Source organism: Acinonyx jubatus, chromosome E1, assembly GCF_027475565.1.
Source record: "Acinonyx jubatus isolate Ajub_Pintada_27869175 chromosome E1, VMU_Ajub_asm_v1.0, whole genome shotgun sequence".
In the NCBI taxonomy this organism is placed as follows: domain Eukaryota; kingdom Metazoa; phylum Chordata; class Mammalia; order Carnivora; family Felidae; genus Acinonyx; species Acinonyx jubatus.
The window spans coordinates 5,566,793-5,586,384 of NC_069397.1; the positions used below are offsets into that span (position 1 = coordinate 5,566,793).

At 42.9% G+C, this 19,592-nt stretch overlaps 1 protein-coding gene across 1 annotated transcript in view; it reads left to right on the forward strand.

Moving 5' to 3' along the window:
* Nucleotides 1–19,592, forward strand: part of DNAH9 (dynein axonemal heavy chain 9) — a 334,173-nt gene that overhangs the window by 59,226 nt on the left and 255,355 nt on the right. Inside the window, exons 18-19 of the mRNA XM_027047332.2 lie at nucleotides 14,611–14,833; nucleotides 15,484–15,650. Of these exons, the coding sequence (XP_026903133.2) occupies nucleotides 14,611–14,833; nucleotides 15,484–15,650 (390 nt within the window). The remainder of the gene's footprint in view (nucleotides 1–14,610; nucleotides 14,834–15,483; nucleotides 15,651–19,592) is intronic.

The following is a 19,592-nucleotide window of genomic DNA, read 5'->3' on the forward strand; positions in this document are numbered from 1 at the left end:
GTCATCCATACACGCTGAGTGTCCCTGCTCAAGAATGTGTCATGTTTCTGTTAACCTATGCCTTAAATGTCTCTCGACGAAATTTTGTAATCGTTACCTTTAAGGTAATTCTCGTGTCTTTAAGATTTATTCCCAGGTATTTTAATTTTGGACTCCTAGTATAAACGATATTTTAAAATTATATTTTCTGGGGAAATGGAATTGATTTCTGTTTATTGATGTTATATCAAGCATCTCTGCTGAATTAACTTATTAATTGCAATAATTTATCTGTGCTCTCCTTTGGATTTGCTATGTACATGGTCATCATCTACAAATTTATAATAGTTTTATTTCTTCCTTCTCTGTCTTTTTTTTTTTTTCTAATGCATTTTATTGCTGTTTTTTTCTTGCCGCACTGGCTAGGACTTGCAGTTTGATGTTGAATAAGGTGGTAATGACAGGTACCCTTATCTTGTCTGATCTTTTTAAAAAAAAAATTTTTTTTTAATGTTATTTCTGAGAGACAGTGTGAGCAGGGGAGGGGCAGAGAGAGAGGGAGACACAGAATCCAAAGCAGGCTCCAGGCTCTGAGCTGTCAGCACAGATCCCGACGCGGGGCTCGAACCCACAAACCGCGAGATCATGACCTGAGCCGAAGTCAGACACCCGACTGACTAAGCCACCCAGGCACCCCATCTTGTCCGATCTTAAAGGCGATACTATAACATTTCACCACTAAACATAATATTTGCTGTGAGTTTTTGTGGATTCTATTTATGTAGTTAAAGAAGTTCCCTTCTTTTTGTTTTAAGTTTATTTAATATTTTTTTTAGTAATCTCTATACCCAGCGCGGGACTCGAACTCACAACCCCGAGATCAAGAGTCACATGCTCTTACAGCTGAGCCAGAGAAACCCCTAAAGAAATTCCATGCTATTCCTAATTGGTTAAGGGGATTTGACGTAATGGCTATAATATTTTGCGAACTGCTTTTTCTAACCCCGTTAAAGATGATTCTATTTTTTTCCATTGAAATGTTAAAGCGGTGAATATATTAGTTGCTAATGTTAAGCCAGCCGAGTATTACTGAGAAAAGCCCAACACAAGGTATTTTCTTTTCCAATATATCCACTGCTTAATTTTGTTTGAACACATATTGGTTATTGTTGATGTGTCTCTGTGATTGACATTGGCCTTCAGTTTTCCTTTCTCACGTGTTTGCTGACCATGCTCTGTGCTTTGGCTAGTTTCATAAAATGACTTAGGAAGTAATCCTTCCTGTTTATCCTCTGGAAGAGTTAGTGTAAGATTGGAAATCTCTGATCCTTGAAGATTTGATTTAAATCTCCCTTGAACATCTGGGCTCAGTGTTTTCTTTGTGACGAGTTTTGTACCTATGATTTTTCTAGTGGTAAGAGGGATGTTAAGGTTTTCCATTCCTTAGTTAAGTCATAGTTGTTTGGGTACGTATCTGCTTCATGTAAATTCTTTAAATTATTGTCCTAAAATTCATAATATTCTCTTGTCTGTTTACTCTCTGCAGAATCTATGATTATGTCCCCCTTGTGATTTCTATTCATTTCCATTTGTGCCTTCTGAATACTTTGATTAATCTTGCCAGAGATTTACAAAGAAGTATCTTATAAACTCCTTGATCCTCTCTATCACAATTTAATTTCTATTTCAGTGACTTATTCTTTTATGTTTATTATGTCCTTCTATTTCCTTGGATTTATTTTTTCTCCTAGGCTAAGTTAAGATTGATGCTTGGCTTATTCACTTTGAGCTGTCTTTGTTAATGTAATATTTAAAGCAATGTAAAATATTTAAATGTAATTAATATAAATATTAAATGATATAATTAATTTACGAATTCCCTTCTTGGTACAATTTTATCTACATCTCACAGGTCTTCATATGTAATACTTTCATTATAATTTAGTTCTAAGTCTTTAAAACCTTTTTTTTTTTTAATGTTTATTTTTGAGAGACAGAGACAGAGTGTGAGTGGGGTGGGGCAGAGAGAGAGAGAAAGACACAGAATCTGAAGAGGCTCCAGGCTCCGGGCTGTCAGCACAGAGCCCGACGCGGGGCTCGAACTCACAAGCGGTGAGATCATGACCTGAGCCGAAGTCAGATGTTTAACTGACTGAGCCACCCAAACGCCCCTATTTTTAACTTTTTTTAAAAAAAATGTTAATTTAGTTTTGAAAGAAAGAGAGCATGCAAGCAGGGGAGGGACAGAAGAAGAGGGAGAGACAGAATCTGAAGCAGGCTCCATGCTGAGCAAGGAGCCCGTCGTGGGGGCTTGATCTCATGACCATGAGATCATGACCATGAGATCATGACCTGGGCCAAAATAAAGACTCGGATGCTTAACCAACTGAGCCACCCAGGTGCCCCTATTTTTAAGTTTTTCAGGAACCTCCATACCGTTTTCCAGAGTGGCTGCACCAATTTGCATTCCCACCAACAGTGCAGGAAGGTTCCCCTTTCCCCATATTCTCACCAACACCTGTTGTATCCTGTGCTGTTGACTTTAGCCTTTCTGACTGGTATGAGGTGATACGTCATTGTGGTTTTGATTTGCATTTCCCTGATGATGAGTGATGTTGAGCATCTTTTCATGTGTCTGTGGGCCATCTGTAGGTCGTCTTTGGAGATCTGTTCATGGCATCCGCCCATTTTTACTCGGATTATTGTTTTTTGGGGTGTTGAATTGTACAAATTCATATAGTTTGGATACTAACCCTCTATTGGATATGTCCTTTGCAAATATCTTTTCCCATTCAGTATATTGTCTTTTAGTTTCATTGACTGTTTCCCATGCTGTGCAGAAGCTTTGTTTGTGTTTTGATGTCGTCCAATAGTTTATTTTTGCTTTTGTTTCCTTTGCCTCAGGAGACTTAGCTAGAAAGATGTGATTAGGCCACTGTCAGAAAAATCACTGCCTGTGTTCTCTTCTAGGATTTTTATGATTTCAGGTCTCACGTTTACTGTTGAATCTATTTTGAGTTTATTTTTGTGTCTGGTGTAAGAAAGTGGTCCAGTTTCATTCTTTTGCATGTAGCTGTCCAGGTTTCCCAGCACCATTTGTTGAAGAGACTTTTTTCTCGTTGCATATTCTTGCCTCTTTTGTTGAACATTGACTGACCATATAATCGTGGGTTTGTTTCTGGGCTTTCTATCCTGTTCCGTTGATCTATGTGTCTGTTTTTGTGCCAGTACCATACTGTTTTGATTACTGGAGCTTTGTAGTATAACTTGAAATCCAGAATTGTGATGCCTCCAGCTTTGTTTTTCTTTTTAAAGATCGTTTTGGCTGTTTGGATTCTTTCGGGGTTCCTTACAAATTTTAAGATTATTTGTTGTAGTCCTGTGAAAAATGCTGTAGTATTTTGGTAGGGATTGCATTAAGTCTGTAGATTGCTTTGGGTGGTATGGGCATTTTATTTTTTATTAAAAAAATTTTTTTTAACATTTATTTATTTTTGAGAGACAGAAACAGAGAATGAGCAGGGGAGGGGCAGAGAGAGAGGGAAACACAGAATCCGAAGCAGGCTCCTGGCTCCAAGCCGTCAGCACAGAGCCCAATGCGGGGCTCGAACCCACAATCCGTTAGATTGTGACCTGAGCCGAAGTTGATGGCTTCATTGACTGAGCCACCCAGGCACCCCAGGGTAGTATGGGCATTTTAACAGTATTTGTTCATGACCACGTGATACCTTTCCATTTGTCCGTGTCATCTTCAGTTTCTTTCATCCGCGTTTTATAGTTTACAGGACACAGATCTTTCACCTCCTTGATTAAGTTCATTCCTAGGTATTTTATTATTTTTGGTACAATTGTAAATGGGATTGTTTTCTTAATTTCTCTTTCTGTTGCTTCACTATTGATGTATAGAAATGCAATGGGTTGATCTTGTGTCCTGTGACCTTATTGAATTCATTTATCAATTCTAGTAGTTTTCTGGTGGCATCTTTGGGATTTCCCATATATAGTGTCATGTCATCTGAAGTGAAAGTTTCACTACTTTCTTATTAATCTGGGTACCTTTTATTTATTTTTCTTGTTCATTTGCCGTGGCTAGGACTTCCAGTACTATGTTGAATAAAAGTGGTGAGTGGACATCCTTGTCTTGTTCCTGATCTTGGGGTGAAAGCTCTTGGGTTTTCACCATAGAGTATGATGTTAGCTGTGAGGTTTTCATATATGGCCTTTATTATGTTGAGGTATATTCCCTCTAAGCCTAGTTTGTTGAGGGTTTTGATCGTGAATGGACGTTATACGTTATTAAATGCTTTTTCTGCCTCTTTTGAAATGATCATATGGTTCTTATTTCTCTTAATGTGATGTGTCATATTGATTGATTTGCAATTATTGAACCACCGTTGCATCCTGGGAATCCACTCGATCGTGGAAAATGACTTTTTTAATGTATTGCTGGATTTGGTTTGCTAATATTTTGTTGAGGATTTTTGCATCTGTGTTAATCATACATATTGGCCTATAGCGTGGGTGTGGTTGTGTATGGGTGTGGGTGGGTGTGGGTGTGTGGGTGGTATATTTTCTGGTTTGGATATCAGGTAATGCAGATCTTGTAGAATGAATTTGGAAGTTTTCCTTCTATTTTTTTTGGAATAATTTGAGAAGAATAAGTATTCATTCTTTAAATATTTGGTAGAATTCACCTGTGAAGCCATCTGGTCCTGGACTTTTGTTTTTCTGGGAGTTTTTTGATTACTGATTCAATTTCATTGCCGGTAATTGGTTTGTTTAAATTTTCTGTTTCTTCCTTGTTTAGTTTTGTGAGGTTATATGTTTCCAGGAATTTATGCATTTTTTCTAGGTTGTCCAATTTATTGGTATATCATTTTTCATAATCTCCTATAATCTTTTGTATTTCTGTGATGTCAATTATTTCTCCTGTTTGATCTGATTTTGTTTGAGTTCTCTCTCTCTCTCTCTTCTCTCTCTCTCTCTCTCTCTTTTGGTGAGTCTGGCTAAAGGTTTATCAAGTGTGTTGATCTTTTCAACGAACCAGCTTCTGGTTTCATTGAGGTGTTCTATGGCTTTTCTAGTTGTTATTTCATTTATTCCTTCTCTAATCTTTGTTGTTGCCTTCCTTCTACTGTTTTGGGTTTTGTGGGTTCTTATTTCTAGCTCCTTAGGTGTAAGGTTATTTATTTGAAATTTTTCTTCTTAAGTTTGGCCTGTATTACTATAAACTTCCCTCTTAGAACCACTTTTGCTGTGTGCCAAAGATTTTGGACCATTCTGTTTTATTTTCATCTGTCTCCATGGATTTTTGGATTTCCTTTTTGACATCTTGGTTGACCCATTCATTGTTTAGTAGCATGTCCTTTAATCTCCATGAATTTGTGTTCTTTCCAGATTTTTTTCTTAGGATTGATTTCTAGTTTCATAGCATTGTGGTCAGAAAAGATGCATGGAATAACTTCAGTCTCCTTGAATTTGTTGACATGTGTTTTGTGGCCTAATATGTGCTCTATCCTGAAGAATGTTCCATGTGCACTTGAAAAGAATGCATATTCTGCTGTTTTAGGATGGAATGTTGTGAATATATCTATTTAATGCATCTGGTCCCATGTGTCCTTCAAAGCCACTGTTTCCTTATTCACACTCTGTTTGGATGGTCTGTCCATTGATATAAGTGGTGTGTTAAAGGTCTCTACTATTATTGTATTACTCTTGATTATTTCCTTTGTTTGTTATTAACTGTTTTAAGTATTTTGGTGCTTTCATGTTGGGTGCATAAATATTTACAACTGTTACATCTCATTGGATTGTCCCATCAGTGATTACATAGTGTCTTTCTTTGTCTCTTGTTATCATCTTTGTTTTAATATCTATTTTGTCTAATACAGTAATTGCTAACCTGGCTTTCTTTCCACATTCATTTGTATGATAAATGTTTCTCCATCCCCTCACTTTCAGTCTTTAGGTGTCTTTGCGTCTGAAATGAGTCTCCTGTAGGCAGCATATAAGTGGGTCTTGTTTTCTTTTCGGTCACCCTATGTCTTTTGATTGGAGCATTTAACCCGTGGACATTCAAAGCAATTATTGATAGGTATGTATTTATTGCCATTTTGTTACTTGTTTTATGGTTGTTTTTGTAGTTCTTCTCTGTTTCTTCTCTTGCTCTTTTCTCTCATTGTAAGTTGGTTTTATCTTTACTGATATATATGGAGTCCTTTCTCTTCTTTTTTTTTTTTTTTTTTGCATATCTATTACCGGTTTTTGATTTGTGGTTACCGTTAGACTTCTATGTAACATCTTCTGCATATAACAGACTATGGTAAGTTGATGGTTGCTTAATTTTGAACCCAATCTTCACTCCTCTCCCCTCCTTGTCTTAGGTATATGGTGTCATATTTTAATCCTTTTATTTTGTGAGTCCCTGGACTGATTTTTACAGATATACTTACTTTTACTGTGTTGTGCTTCCTACTTTCCTTAGTCTTGCTTATGGTCTTTCCTTTCCACTCACAGTCCCCTTTAACATTTCTTGTAGGGCTGGTTTGTGGTCATGAATTCCTTTAAACTTTGTTGGTTTGAGAAACTCTTTATTTCTCCTTCTATTCTGAATGACTGCCTTGCTGGATAGAACATTCTTGGCCGCAGGCTTTTTCCTTTCAACACTTTGAATATATCATTCTACTCCCTTCTGACTTGCAAAGTTTCTGCTGAAAAATCTGCTCATAGCCTTATGGGGTTTCCCTTGTATGTAACTGCTTTTTTGCTTTAAAAATTCTCTTTAGTGCTACTTTTTGCCATCTTAATTACTACATGTCTTAGTGTGGACCTCCTTGCACTGATTTTGTTGGAGGATCTCTGTGCCTTCTGGATCCGGGTTTCTGTTTCCTTCCCCAGATTTGGGAAAATTTCAGCTATTATGTCTTCAAATAAATGTTCTGTCACCCTTTTCTTTCTCTTCTCCTTCTAGGATGACTATAATGCACATGAAATTATGCTTGATGGTATCACTGAGGTCTCTAAGTCTATTCTTATTTTGCATAATTGTTTTTCACTCACCTGCTCAACTTGAAGACTTTCCATTATTCTGTCTTCCAGGTCATTGATTTATTCTTCTACCTCATCTTGTCTGCTGTTTATTCTGCTTAGCATATTTTTATTTCATTCATCATGTACTTCATCTCTGATTAGTTCCTTTTTGTCACACTGTTAAGGATCTCACTGATATCCTCCACTCTTTTCTCAAATCCAGTGAGCATCTTTATGACTATTACTTTAAATTCTCTATCAGACATATTAGTTACGTCAGTTTTGCTTGGGTCTCTTGCTGTGGTTTGGTCCTGTTCTTTCATTTGGGACATAGTCCTCTGTCTCCTCATTTTATCTAACTCTGTGTCTGTTTCTCTGTGTTAGGACAGACAGCTGTTTACTGCACTTGAAAGTAGTACAGTGAAGAAGGAGGACCCTCTTCTTATGAAGAAGAGGTTCTCTAGTTCCTGGTAGTGCAGTGTCCCCTGTTCACCAGAACCTGGTGCTTCAGGGATGTGTCCTATGTGTGATGTGTGTGCCCATCTGTTGTGGCCGAGTCGCTTTTTCCCTCAGTCCAGTCATCTGCAGTGATTCTCTTTGCTTACTCTGGGCAGGGTTTGGTTCCTGTGGTGTTCATGGGCCACTCTTAGGATGTCTTGGACTTGACTTGAGTCAGACCAGGCGTTTGCCAGAGATGCAATAGCACCAAACTGCACGGCACCTTCCCTGTGTTGTCCCCTGAGAATCTTTCATTGGTGGGCGGGGCCTGCAGTCAGACCAGATGTCCGTCTCCAGCCCACTCTGGGGCCACAGGCCGACTGCTGTGGGTGGTTATCTTTCCCCTCCAGGGAAGAAGTCCCTTTGGGGTGGTGCTGGCCACCATATGGATTGCTCGCACACTCCCAGGCCTGTGGCATTGCCTTGTGTGGGCTCTGGCCAAGAGCGTATTGGGGAGCATGGTAACCAAACACAACATGGTGGGAACAGAATGGCGGGGCAGCTGAGCTAGCAAATTAGGTAGCAAGTTCCACACGTGGCTGTGTGTTTATGCTGGGGGGTGGGGGAAGGAACTGGCACCTGCCAGTTTCTTGGTTCCTGGAGGAGTTCCCCAGCTATTTCTGTGTCTCTGGGGCATGCTGTAACATTAGTAAGTAACTCTCTCTCCTATATCTCCCAGGCACCTTTCAAAGTGCTGCTTCTCTGCTGCATCTCCTTGGGCTTTTTGTTGTGCTGTCTCTTTAAGGGCAGGTACTCAGTTTCCCCTTGGCCTCCCTGCCCTCCCAGAGCCAAGCCCACTGACTTTTTAAAAGTCCAGGTTTCAAGTTCCACTAGTTGTAAGAACTCACAAAATTTAAACCCTCTGGTTTTCAAAGCCTAATGTTACGAGGATTAATCGTCTCCATGTGGGCTCTCTGGTGGGGGGTGGGGGGTGTGTTTCTCACCCTTCACTGTGCCCTCAGTTTCCTCCCTCCTGTGGACAGTCTGGAAAGTCCATGTAGTTCTGACCATGTCTCTGCCCTTCCTACCCTCTTGGATGTGGCCTCTTCTATTTAGTTATATTCCACTTTGATGGCAGCTTCTCAATTTCGCCTTATAATTCTGTCACTTTTTGCTTCATATATTTTAAGGTTGTGTTACATGAGCATACACAGCTTGACTTTTTATATCTTTCCAGCAAATTGGAACTTTCAGCCACACATTAAAATCGTCTTTATTACTAACTATATTTCTCATATTAAAGCCTGTTTTGTCTTATATTAATATAACTAAACCAATTTCCTCTGTATGATATGAGCTTGGCGTCGCTCATTGTATCCTTTGACTTTTAATCTTTCTGCTCCTTTATATTCGAGATTACTTTTTAATGATCGGCATAGAACTGAATGTTTTATTCACCTTAATATATATCTTTTAGCTGGGGGGGGGGTTCATTAATATCTATTCTGCTACCATTTTATTATATACTTTCTATTCTTTTTTTTTTTTCTTTCCTCCTTTGAGGTTGAATTTTACATTGTTTTTTTTTTTTTTAATTCTCTTTTTTTCCTTGTGCTAATTTGGATGTTATATGATCAAGGTCTACTGTTCTTATAGTTACCATAGCTATTTTAAATTTTTTTTTTAATGTTTATTTATTTTTGAGACAGAGACAGAGCATGAACGGGGGAGGGGCAGAGAGAGAGAGGGAGACACAGAATCGGAAGCAGGCTCCAGGCTCCGAGCCGTCAGCCCAGAGCCCGACGCGGGGCTCGAACTCACTGACCGTGAGATCGTGACCTGAGCCGAAGTCGGACACGTAACCGACTGAGCCACCCAGGCGCCCCTACCATAGCTATTTTAATAAGCATCCTTGAAAGGAATAAATGTGTCAGTACTGGTACTCTCCTCACAGTCAATAGGAAGTCTTTAGAATAGTTTGATCTCAACCATTGATTCATGAAATTATGTTCTCCTTCCCAGTGATTTCAGTTATGCTCTATTATTTATTTAATCACCACAATTCTACTTCATTTTTATACACTCAATGTTTACTTAAATCTGCCTACATATTTACCAATACCTTTTGCTCGTTGCATCTGTCTACACTACAGACCACTTTCCTGAGTTATGGTCATTAGAAGTTCCATTATTTTAAGAGTCTATCGGTGAAATTCTCATTCTTTCTTTGCCTGAAAATGCATGTATTTTCTGCTTTTACTTGGGGGCAAAAATGGCTTTGTAGAAAAGGGATTTCTAGGATAAAAGCTCTTTTCTGTGAGTTTATTGAAAACAGCATTCCACCGTGTTCCAGACGCCATTTTTACTTCTGAGTACTCAGCCATCTGCGTTTTGGGGGGATTTTTGCTTTTTGGTTTGGTTGGTTTGGTTTGGTAGAAGTCAGTCTTTGCTCTACAGCTAATTGGCTAATTTTAAGATCTGCATTTCCTTTTTGGTAAAGGTATCAGTAGGAAGGACCTTGAGGGTTTCTTGATATGCCACCTGGAATTTGGTGGGTTTTCTCGAACTTACATTGTCTTTCAGCAATTCAAGAAAATTCTCAGCCAAGATCTCAGAGGTTGCTTCTTGCTCATTCTCTCTCTCTTGCTTTCTTCTGAGCTCTTACTAAACTTACGTGAGGGTTTTTTTTGTTGTCACCATCGTCCATGTATTTTAATGAATTTCATAATTTACAGCTTTCTGTCTCCACTGCAGTTTGGATAACGTCTCCGCTTTTATCACCCAGTGGTCTCATTCTCTCAGCTTTGTTTAAATCTCCCCTTGAATCCATTCATTGAGCTTTAAATTTTAATTATACGTTCCAGTTTTAGACCTTCTGTTTCATTTTTATAAAATTTTGCGTACTCATTTTTGTATTTTCTTGTTCTTTGCTCAAATATCAAGGGTTCTCTTTCATTCAATTTTTTCAGTTTTTTAAAAAATTTTTAAAAAATGCTTATTTTTGAGAGAGAGACAGATTGTCGGTGGGAGAGAAGCAGAGAGAAAGGGAGACAGAATCAGGCCTGAAGCAGGCTTCAGGCTCCAAGCTGTCAGCCCAGAGCCCGATGCAGGGCTGGAACCCACGACCTGCGAGATCATGACCTGAGCTGAAGTCAGATGCTGAACTGACTGAGCCACCCGGGTGCCCGTCAATTTTTTTCAGTTTTAGAGTACGTTCATTAGAAGATGATCTTAAGACAACTTCTGCTTTGACAGTTTAAAACTGTTTTGTTTCTCTGTGCCATAGATTCAGGGTAACATAAAGACCTACTGACAATTATTAGCTTCTTTCTCCTGGAATTGGCTGTCGGCGTAGCACAGTATGATCATTTTTGAATTGCTAAAACACATATTAAAGGCTTTGTCTATGCTTCTCTTCACAAAGTAATGCCATCACAGCCTATAATTTGCAGTAAGTTTTGTCACTTCTCAGAAGGCGAAGGTCCATGCACGATCACAGAGTCTGGATATATTTGGGGAGCCTCTGAAATCGCCTCTCTCCCTGCCAGTTCAGGCGTTGCTGAATTTATATCAGAACTTAAAATACGAGGTCAGGGGCAGGAACTGTGACCTATGGAGACTAGGTGCTTGTTTAGGCTTCTGAAGGGCGATTCCTAACAGCGAACATTTCGGCCTCTTTTTTTAAGTTTTGTTTATTTAAGTGATCTCTACACCCAACATGGGGCTCGAACTCCCAACCCTGAGATCAAGAGTCACACGCTCTTCCGACCAAGCCACGTAGGCACCTCGAGAGCGTTTCTGTCTTAACTGATACATTGTGCTCAGAAGGATGAAGGTATTTTTTCTTAGTCTTGAATTGGTGTCTGAGAAGCTACGAGGAAGGCACTTTTTCCTGCTACATGGGTCAGAGACCATTAAACAAGACACTTCAACAGGAACTTCTTGTTTTTTTTTAAATATGTTAAAGACTGCGATTTTATAGTTGGACTTCCAATCTTTGAAGTCTTTGCAGGTTGAATCCCACTGCTTCTGCTGGCTCCAACTCTTGGTGACTTTTTTCCTTGTGTATTTTATGACTTTTGATTGTAAGCGTCACGTTCCTTGGGATTTTATTTGCGGGAATCCTTTGAGGATTGGAATCTGGTTGCATTCCTCCAGGAAAGGTCTGTATCTGTTTCTGCCAGTCTTCGAGGGGCTCTTCCAACCCCAGACCACTTATACTTCAACTTGCAGGGGTGTACTTAGTGCCCAGGAGAAAGCAGGAAACTTCCATCCTTGCCCTTTCTGTGTTTTGTTTCTCGTATGCCCTTACGGTGTCGAGATTTCACATGCAGCTTCCTACCAGCCTCCTCAGCTCGTGGGGGCCCCAGGCTGAATCACCAGGTTCCCACATCCCACAAAGCAATCAGAATAGCAGCTCAAGGTCTCCAGTGTTGAGTAGAAACCATCACAGGAAAGACCACTGGGAGCCTTACTCAGTGCTTGCTTTCACTACACCTTCAGCCTCCAGAGATTCCTTGATTTCTTGCCACTTTAGCGACGCATTTTCATGGTTTGGGCGGAGGGGTTATTTATCCATATTATCGCATGCATTGTACAGTTGTCTCCAACTTCCTCTCCCGGTTACTCGGCAGTCAGGGCTTTCCTGGACCACTCCACCGAAACCAACCTTGTCAAGATCACCAGTGATGGCCATATGGCCGAATCCTGTGGCCATGACCACCTTCATCTTACACATACCCATCAGCAGCGTTTGGCATAGCTGATTATTCTGTCTTTCCCAAAGAGCTTCTTCGTGTGGCTTTCAGGATACCTCACTTTTATTATTTTTCTTTGGTCTCACTGGCCGTGCCCTCTTGGTCTCTTTGGCTGGGCTCATCTCCTCTTCTAGGCATCAAGATGCATTTCTGAAATCTCAATCCTGAACTCTATCTACATTCTTATTCCAGATGGTACCTAACTCGTCCCTGTAAATGCACCTGTGTGCCGATAACTACCCAATTTATATTTTCAGCCTCAGCTCTCCGGAGCTCAAGACTTCCAGGCAACTGACCCACAGATATCCCCCCTAGGTGTCCAGTGTCTGTGAGGCATCTTACACACAATACATTCAAGACTTACTCCTCCTCCACCTTCTCCGTTCAGAAAACCCCAGTCTTCGCCAGTTCTTCCCCAAATCTATACATGACATCACCATTGACCCCATCTCCAGGAGTTGTTACTGATTTCTCTCATCCCCTTGTGTCTCCCCTCTAGTCCATCAGTGGGTCCTCTAGCATCTCCGTGTGAAATTACCTTGAACCTGACCACCGCTCCAGTCCACCTTCCAGGCCAAAGTCAACATCATCATCATCTTCTGTCACAACCATTAGAGCCCCTAAATGCCCTCCTGGCTTCCATTCCTGTCTCTCCATATCCAATGCCACCATCGCCACCTCCGGCTACAACTTGTTCTCCTCCAGCTACAGATCTTTTGAAAATATACTTCTCCAGGGCCTGGGTGGCTCAGTCGGTTGAGCGTCCGACTTCGGCTCAGGTCACGATCTCGCGGTTCGTGGGTTCGAGCCCCGCGTCAGGCTCTGTGCTGACAGCTCGGAGCCCGGAGCCTGCCTCGGATTCCGTGTCTCCCTCTCTCTCTCTGCCCCTCCCCTGCTCATGCTCTGTCTCTCCTTGTCTCAAAAACATTAAAAAAAATTTTTTTTTTGAAAACATACTTCTCCAACTCAGATTTCTCGTGCTTACGATGAAATCTGGACTCCTCGCCCTGGCGAACAAGGCCCTGCAGCGTCTGACCCCTGTTGATTCCCTCACCTCTCCTCCGTGATTCCCCGATTCCTCGTCTGTTTCTGCCCGCTGACCTTTCTCCTTTCCTTCAAATATGTCAGACTGAATCCAGCCTCGGTGCCTTGACTCATGCTGTGCCCTGTACTCAAAAGCTCTTTTCCCGTTTCTTTCTGTGGCTTACTCCTTCACACAATTTCCATTTCTGCTCAAGTAGCACCTCTGTAGAAAGGCCTTCACTGACCACTCCACAGAAAATTGGACTCTCCTTAGTCTCTGTCCCCTTGTAGCTCTCAAAGCCATGTGAAACTATACAATTTATTTCATTGATTTGTTTCCTATTTTTCCTATGAGAATGTACGCTTTATAAAGTCAGAGCCTTTGTTTCCCTTATTTATCATTCTTTTTTTTTTATGTTTTTTTTTTTTTTTTTTTACATTTATTCACCTTTGAGAGACAGAGCACAAGTGGGGGAGGGGCAGAGAGAGGAAGACACAGAATCCGAAGCAGGCTCCAGGCTCCGAGGTGTCAGCATAGAGCCCCATGCAGGGCTCGAACCCGTGAACCGTGAGATCATGACCTGAGCTGAAGTCAGCTGCTTAACCGACTGAGCCACCCAGGCACCCCTCTCTCATTTATCATTCTGTCTCCAGAAACTGGAGCCGTGGTTGGGCTCAAATATTTGATACATTGATCTATCTCATTCTATGTAATAGATGCTCAATAAATACTTTTGAAATAAAGATTGAATCTCACTTAACTCCCACCATAACCAGTGAGTTTTTCCAATCATATAGGTGAGGAAACTGAGGCCCAGAGATGTTAAATGACTTGGCCGTGGTTACACATCTACTGAGTGTCCAAATCAAACCCAAGTGTGGTATGACTTTCGAGGCCATGATATTTTTTTCCCAATGTTTTGAAATTCTTTTTCCTAAATTTCACTTTGAAATAATGTCAGACTTAAAAAAAAAAAAAAAGTTGCCAAAACCGTACAGAGCTCACGTGTACCTTCCCTGAGCTTTCTCAAATGATGTCATCTTCTCTAATCATAATGTAGTTATCAAAACCAGAAAGTTGATGTTGGTGTAGAACTAGTTTCTGATGTACAGGCCTTCTTCCCATTTCACCAGTTGCCGCACTAACGTGTCCTCTCTCCTCCAGCGCGGAGGTCCCGGTCTCTGTCTTTCACGGCTGTGAAAACACGACCATGACCCTTCCGAAGAGGACCGCATTCTCACCGTCAGCGTCTAGTGTATGCACAGTGCTAGGCACATGGAAAGTGTTTGGCAATGATGGCTGTTCTTGTCGGGGAAATAAATCAACCTTCCTTTTGAGGAGTGGGAGGGGAACGCTTCTTCACGTTCTGTTTGCTTTGCTTAGCTTGGCCGACCTTGAAGTGTTTATAAGAAATACCGAGAGCGGCATGCTCAAGAAAGTGGAAAAAGGAGATTTCAAAGGATTGGTGGAGATTATGGGGCACCTTATGGCTCTGAAAGAGCGGCAGAACAGCACTGATGAGATGTTCGAGCCCTTGAAGCACACTATTGAGCTGCTAAAGACCTATGAGCAAGAATTGCCAGAAACGGTGTTTAAGCAGCTGGAGGTCAGTGCACAGTTTGTTTCCTGAATAAAAGAGACAGAGGGAAAGCTTCTGGACCGCAGAGTGGGGTGAGGTTGGGGCGAGGTGAATGAGAAACGGGGCTGGGTGAGGACCCAAGGCTCGCGATTTGGAGCCGTCCGTGTAATGGCTGTGCGCTCTCTAGTGCCTTCCGGAAACTCCGTAAATACGAAATGGCACAATGTTGGCGATAGATGGGACAATTGGCGTGGGTGAAGGGTTTTGGTGGTTTCGTTTTGTTTTGTGTTTTCTTTTTTAGGGATGACTGAAAGTTTTGATTCGGAGAAAGGAAAGCAAGTCTGAGAAGTGTTAAGATGACCTTAAGGGGATGTGGGGCCTGAAAGAAAACAGTCAAGCAGTACTCTGAGGCAATACAGAAAAAGGGCACAGGTTCCTGGGTCAGAGGCTGAGGGCAAGAAGGATATGCCAGAGTCAGAAGGAGATGATAGCCAGGCAAGCAGGCGACCACGGAGATGGGTCAGAGCTGTAGGGGACGGCACGCCGTGCCGTGACGTCACAGTGTGGCATCCTAGCGTTGATAAAGACGTCTGGGCACCTGTCCAGCTTCAGGCCTGCGGGCAAGGGGGGGTGGGGGGCAGAGCGTGGGTCTGACCGGACCGTGGTCGTCTTCGCAGGAGCTGCCTGAGCAGTGGGACAATGTGAAGAAGATGGCCATCACTGTGAGGCAGCAGGTGGCCCCGCTGCAGGCGAACGAGGTGGCCGCCCTCCGTCAGAGGTGCTCAGCCTTTGACATTGAACAGCAGAAGTTCCGGGAGCGATTCCGCAAGGAAGCTCCCTTCAGGTATGGACCCCCCCCCGCGTCAGCACAGCACAGCCTCCTTTCCGTCAAACATGGCGGTCTTTGGGTTTCCGAGGGTCTTCCGGTTGAGTTCTTGAATCTTCTGGTGTCTAGCAGGGGAAGACTTGTTTCCAGTCTTCCCTCCCACTTAGATCGGCTGGTTAGAACCTGGTGCTGATGTGAGCAGAGCCCTGTATGAGATGACCAAAGGTTGTACAAACACCATGACTTGAAAACCGAAGCCTAGAGGCGCCCGGGGGGCTCAGTCGGTCGAGCGTCCGACTCTTGACTTCTGCTCAGGTCATGATATCACGGTTTATGAGATCGAGCCCTGTGTCGGGTTCTGTGCCAACAGCTCAGAGCCTCCTTGGGATTCTCCCTGTGTCTCCCTCCCTCTCAAATAGATAAACTTTAAAATAAAAAAAAGTCTCCAAGTTCTGTGTCCCCGAACTGTATGTGATAAAAATCACAAGGTATTTTACAAAGCCACTAGTATTCTAAATACCCACAGACTCGTGTTCTTTTGGTTTAAGAAAGTGGCTGGTAGCATTTTGAAATAATTTTGGAAGGCACTTTGGAAGACGAAAGGAAGGATTTGAGGGGTGCCTGGGTGGCTCAGTCAGTTAAGCATCTGACTGCAGCTCAGGTCATGATCTCATGGTTGGTCAGTTCGAGCCCCGTGTCGGGCTTTGTGCTGATGGCTCAAAGCCTGGAACCTGCTTCAGATTCTGTGTCTCCCTGTCTCTCTGCACCCCCCCACTCCCACTCTGTCTCTTTCAAAAATAAATATTAAAAAAGGAAGGATTTGAGGTGAAGGATTTCTTTCTCTCTCTGCTTAGTAATGCTCAGACCCCTCCCCGGGACTCATGATAAGGGGTCTTTACTTAAAACAACTATAGGACGAATGACCCCATTCACACGTGCTCACATTGTGCACACACGAGTTTCTCACGACTCCTACCTTGGTGGAGAAGTGTACCAGGGGTCTGTGCCTGGTCCTCTGCTCAGCGTCGGTGGCTCCAACCAGGAGAACAAGCTGGTTCTCAATGTCCCGTGTCTGCTGATGCACCAGCTGAGATGGGTCCCCTCCCTTACTCCAGTTCCATGACTCACTTTCTGGTTCCCTCGCTGAGATTCCTGCCGGGTTTCCTCTACGGTTTTGGACGGACGAGCTTAGACGTCTCCGCGTTGGAAAACGCCATGCTGGTGAAGAGTGACAAACCTTTTAACTGTCAAGGGCGCTTACCCAGAAAAAACAACATCACACAGGGAGACAACACGCTAAAGCAACAAATGAAGCCAAAAAAAAAAACAAAAACAAAAAAAACCACGAAAAAACAACCATCACAACGTTAGTGGAAGGAAATAGGGCGTAATGATTAAGCATGTGGACTCTGGATTCAGGCCGCCTTGCGTCTGCTCACAAGTCTATGATTTACTGTGTGTCAGGAAGCTCACCAGCTCTGAGCTTTAGTTCCCTCGCCTGTAAAATGGGGTTCATGATAGTATCTGTCTCATAAGGTTGTTGACAGAATTAAGAAGTAATCTTTGTGGGGCGCCTGGGTGGCTCAGTCAGTTAAGCGTCCGACTCTTGATTTTGGCTGAGGTCATGATCTCGTGGTTAACGAGTTCGAGCCCTGCGTCGGGCTCTGTGCTGACAGCATGGAACCTGGTTGGGATCCTCTCTCTCTGCTCCTCCCCTGCTTACGCTCTCTCAGAGTAAACAAACTATTTTTTAAAATATTTTTAAGTTTATTTTGAGAGACTGCACAAATGGAGAAGGAACAGAGAGAGAGAGAGAAAGAGGAAGGCAGAGAATCCCAAGAGGGAGAGAATCCACGCAGGGCTTGATCTCACGAACTTGTGAGATCGTGACCTGAGCCCAGATCAAGAGTCAGATGCTTAACCGACTGAGCCACCCAGGTGCCCCAATAAATAAATGAGCTTAAAAGAAAAAGAAGTAATCTTTGCAAGTATTTAGCGTAGTATCTGGCACTAAGATGACCAACCATCCTGGTTTTCCCTCGGCCGTTCTGGTTGTAGCGCTGGAAGTCTCACATCCAGAGAAGATTCCCTGTTCCAGGCAGATCAGAACTGTCGGTCGCCCAGCATGGCGCACGGGCACGGCCTACCTATTCCTATTCGCCACTCCTCAAACGTACACCGAGTGGCTCCTATCTCCCAATTACCATACCTGGGGCTAGAGAGAACGAGACGAATGTTTCACGAGGCAGGGAACAGCAGAGCAACCTGGGGACAAGACCTCCAGTACTTTGTAAAGGTCCTCAGGTGCTTCCACTGCGCAGCCAAGTTTGAGCCTTGCTGCCCTATGGGGAAGTAACTGGTTCCCTTTTAAGCAATCGTGCCAGGGCGTCAAATTCCAGATGAGTCCACATCCCTTTAGCATAATGGTCTTTGGAGCCGTGCCCTTGCTCCAAGGAAACATCTGTTGCACCACACATTGGTGAAACTCTTTGGGGACTGTTCTTTCAGAGTCTGAGACATATTCTCTTGACTCTCCTTTGGACATGCAATTGGATATTTGAATTTTAACACGATCACACAGAGCCAAAGCTGGTGAGGGGGTTGGGTTATGGAGCTGTGTGATACTTGCTTAGCGTTAACAATCACACCCACGGCAACAGCCGTAAGAAAGAGAGGAAAAGACACTAATATCTTTGCCTCAACTGTCCCTTACAAAATTTTTCAAGAGAAGGGTCCTAAAGATACGTGATGAAATGTTTTCCCAAATGGACTCCGGATAACTGCTCGAGAGGACACGACGTCCGTTTGCTGGTGTGATTTTGCGTCACTGTTGGAAACGCGGTATCCCTCCTTCGTAGTTAGGTCGCGTACGTGTGTTGATCGACTGGTGGCGTTTTTGTAACGTGATGGCTGCGATTGAGTTTGTTTTCTTTCTTAGCACCCGTATCTGCCGGCTGGGTGGATATTGCTTCTCTGAGCTGGGTTTTCCAAATCCGCATCTGTTAATTTGACATGCAGATGAGGCCTCGCAAGAGAACACTTTGAAAAGAGCTGCTCACAGCAGCATGGAAAGCCAAACATTACTTCAATTGTGATGCGTTCTTCTCCTCGGCAAGAAAACATCAGGACTGGAGCAGAATTGTGGATTTATGGCTGAAGGGAATCTTAGTGGGAATCAACTCAAGGCTTGTTGTCTTTTTGGGCTTGGTGTATGCAAATCTGTGTGTTTGACATTTTAAGGCTGTGTGTATGGCAAAGGGTTTTAATTCTGGCGCCTTCACTTTTAGATCATTTAAGAGTTTCTAAAATGCAGACCGTGGCACATTCCTCTGCGAGTGCAAGTTTCGGTTCCTGATTATGTTGCAGGTTAAGCTCACACTGATCTTGTCTTTGAGGAGGAAAAAGAAAGTATCTCATTAGAGGCTCCTGAAGCCTGTCAGGTGCCGGTTGATGTCTGGTTGCTTGGGTTGAGTTTCTTCGTGTCCAAGTCTTACTTCTTCCTGTAGTTGTTAACTCTGAGCTGTATCAGCATATTCCGAGCTGAGCTCCCTGACTCCATAGTAATTGGCTAACTCCTCATATTCAGATTCAAGGCCTTTTCACAGCTCTTAAAGTCTGGAGGCGGACTGTCCCCTTTGAGCAAAAGGAATGTCTCCATGCTCCAGTGGCCTTCTCTGGCTCAGTGTCCTAACCTTGAGCGCAGTCTTCCTGACCTTAAGGAATGATGCCATGGCACATAACCGGTTGCCTTTCCCACATTGAGACCAAGGTTATCTACCCACGGCTTTCTTAGCCAAAGCACTTGATCTCGGTGAGCTACTGCTCAGTGGAGACCATTGGTGTTTTCAGCCGGCTGGCAGCCGGATTCCGTGAACGATCGAGAGAGCTTTCTTGAAGGTACCCTCCCTTTGGGTACTATCGTGCATGACAACTAGAGAAAGCAAAGCTTTCCAGATAGCC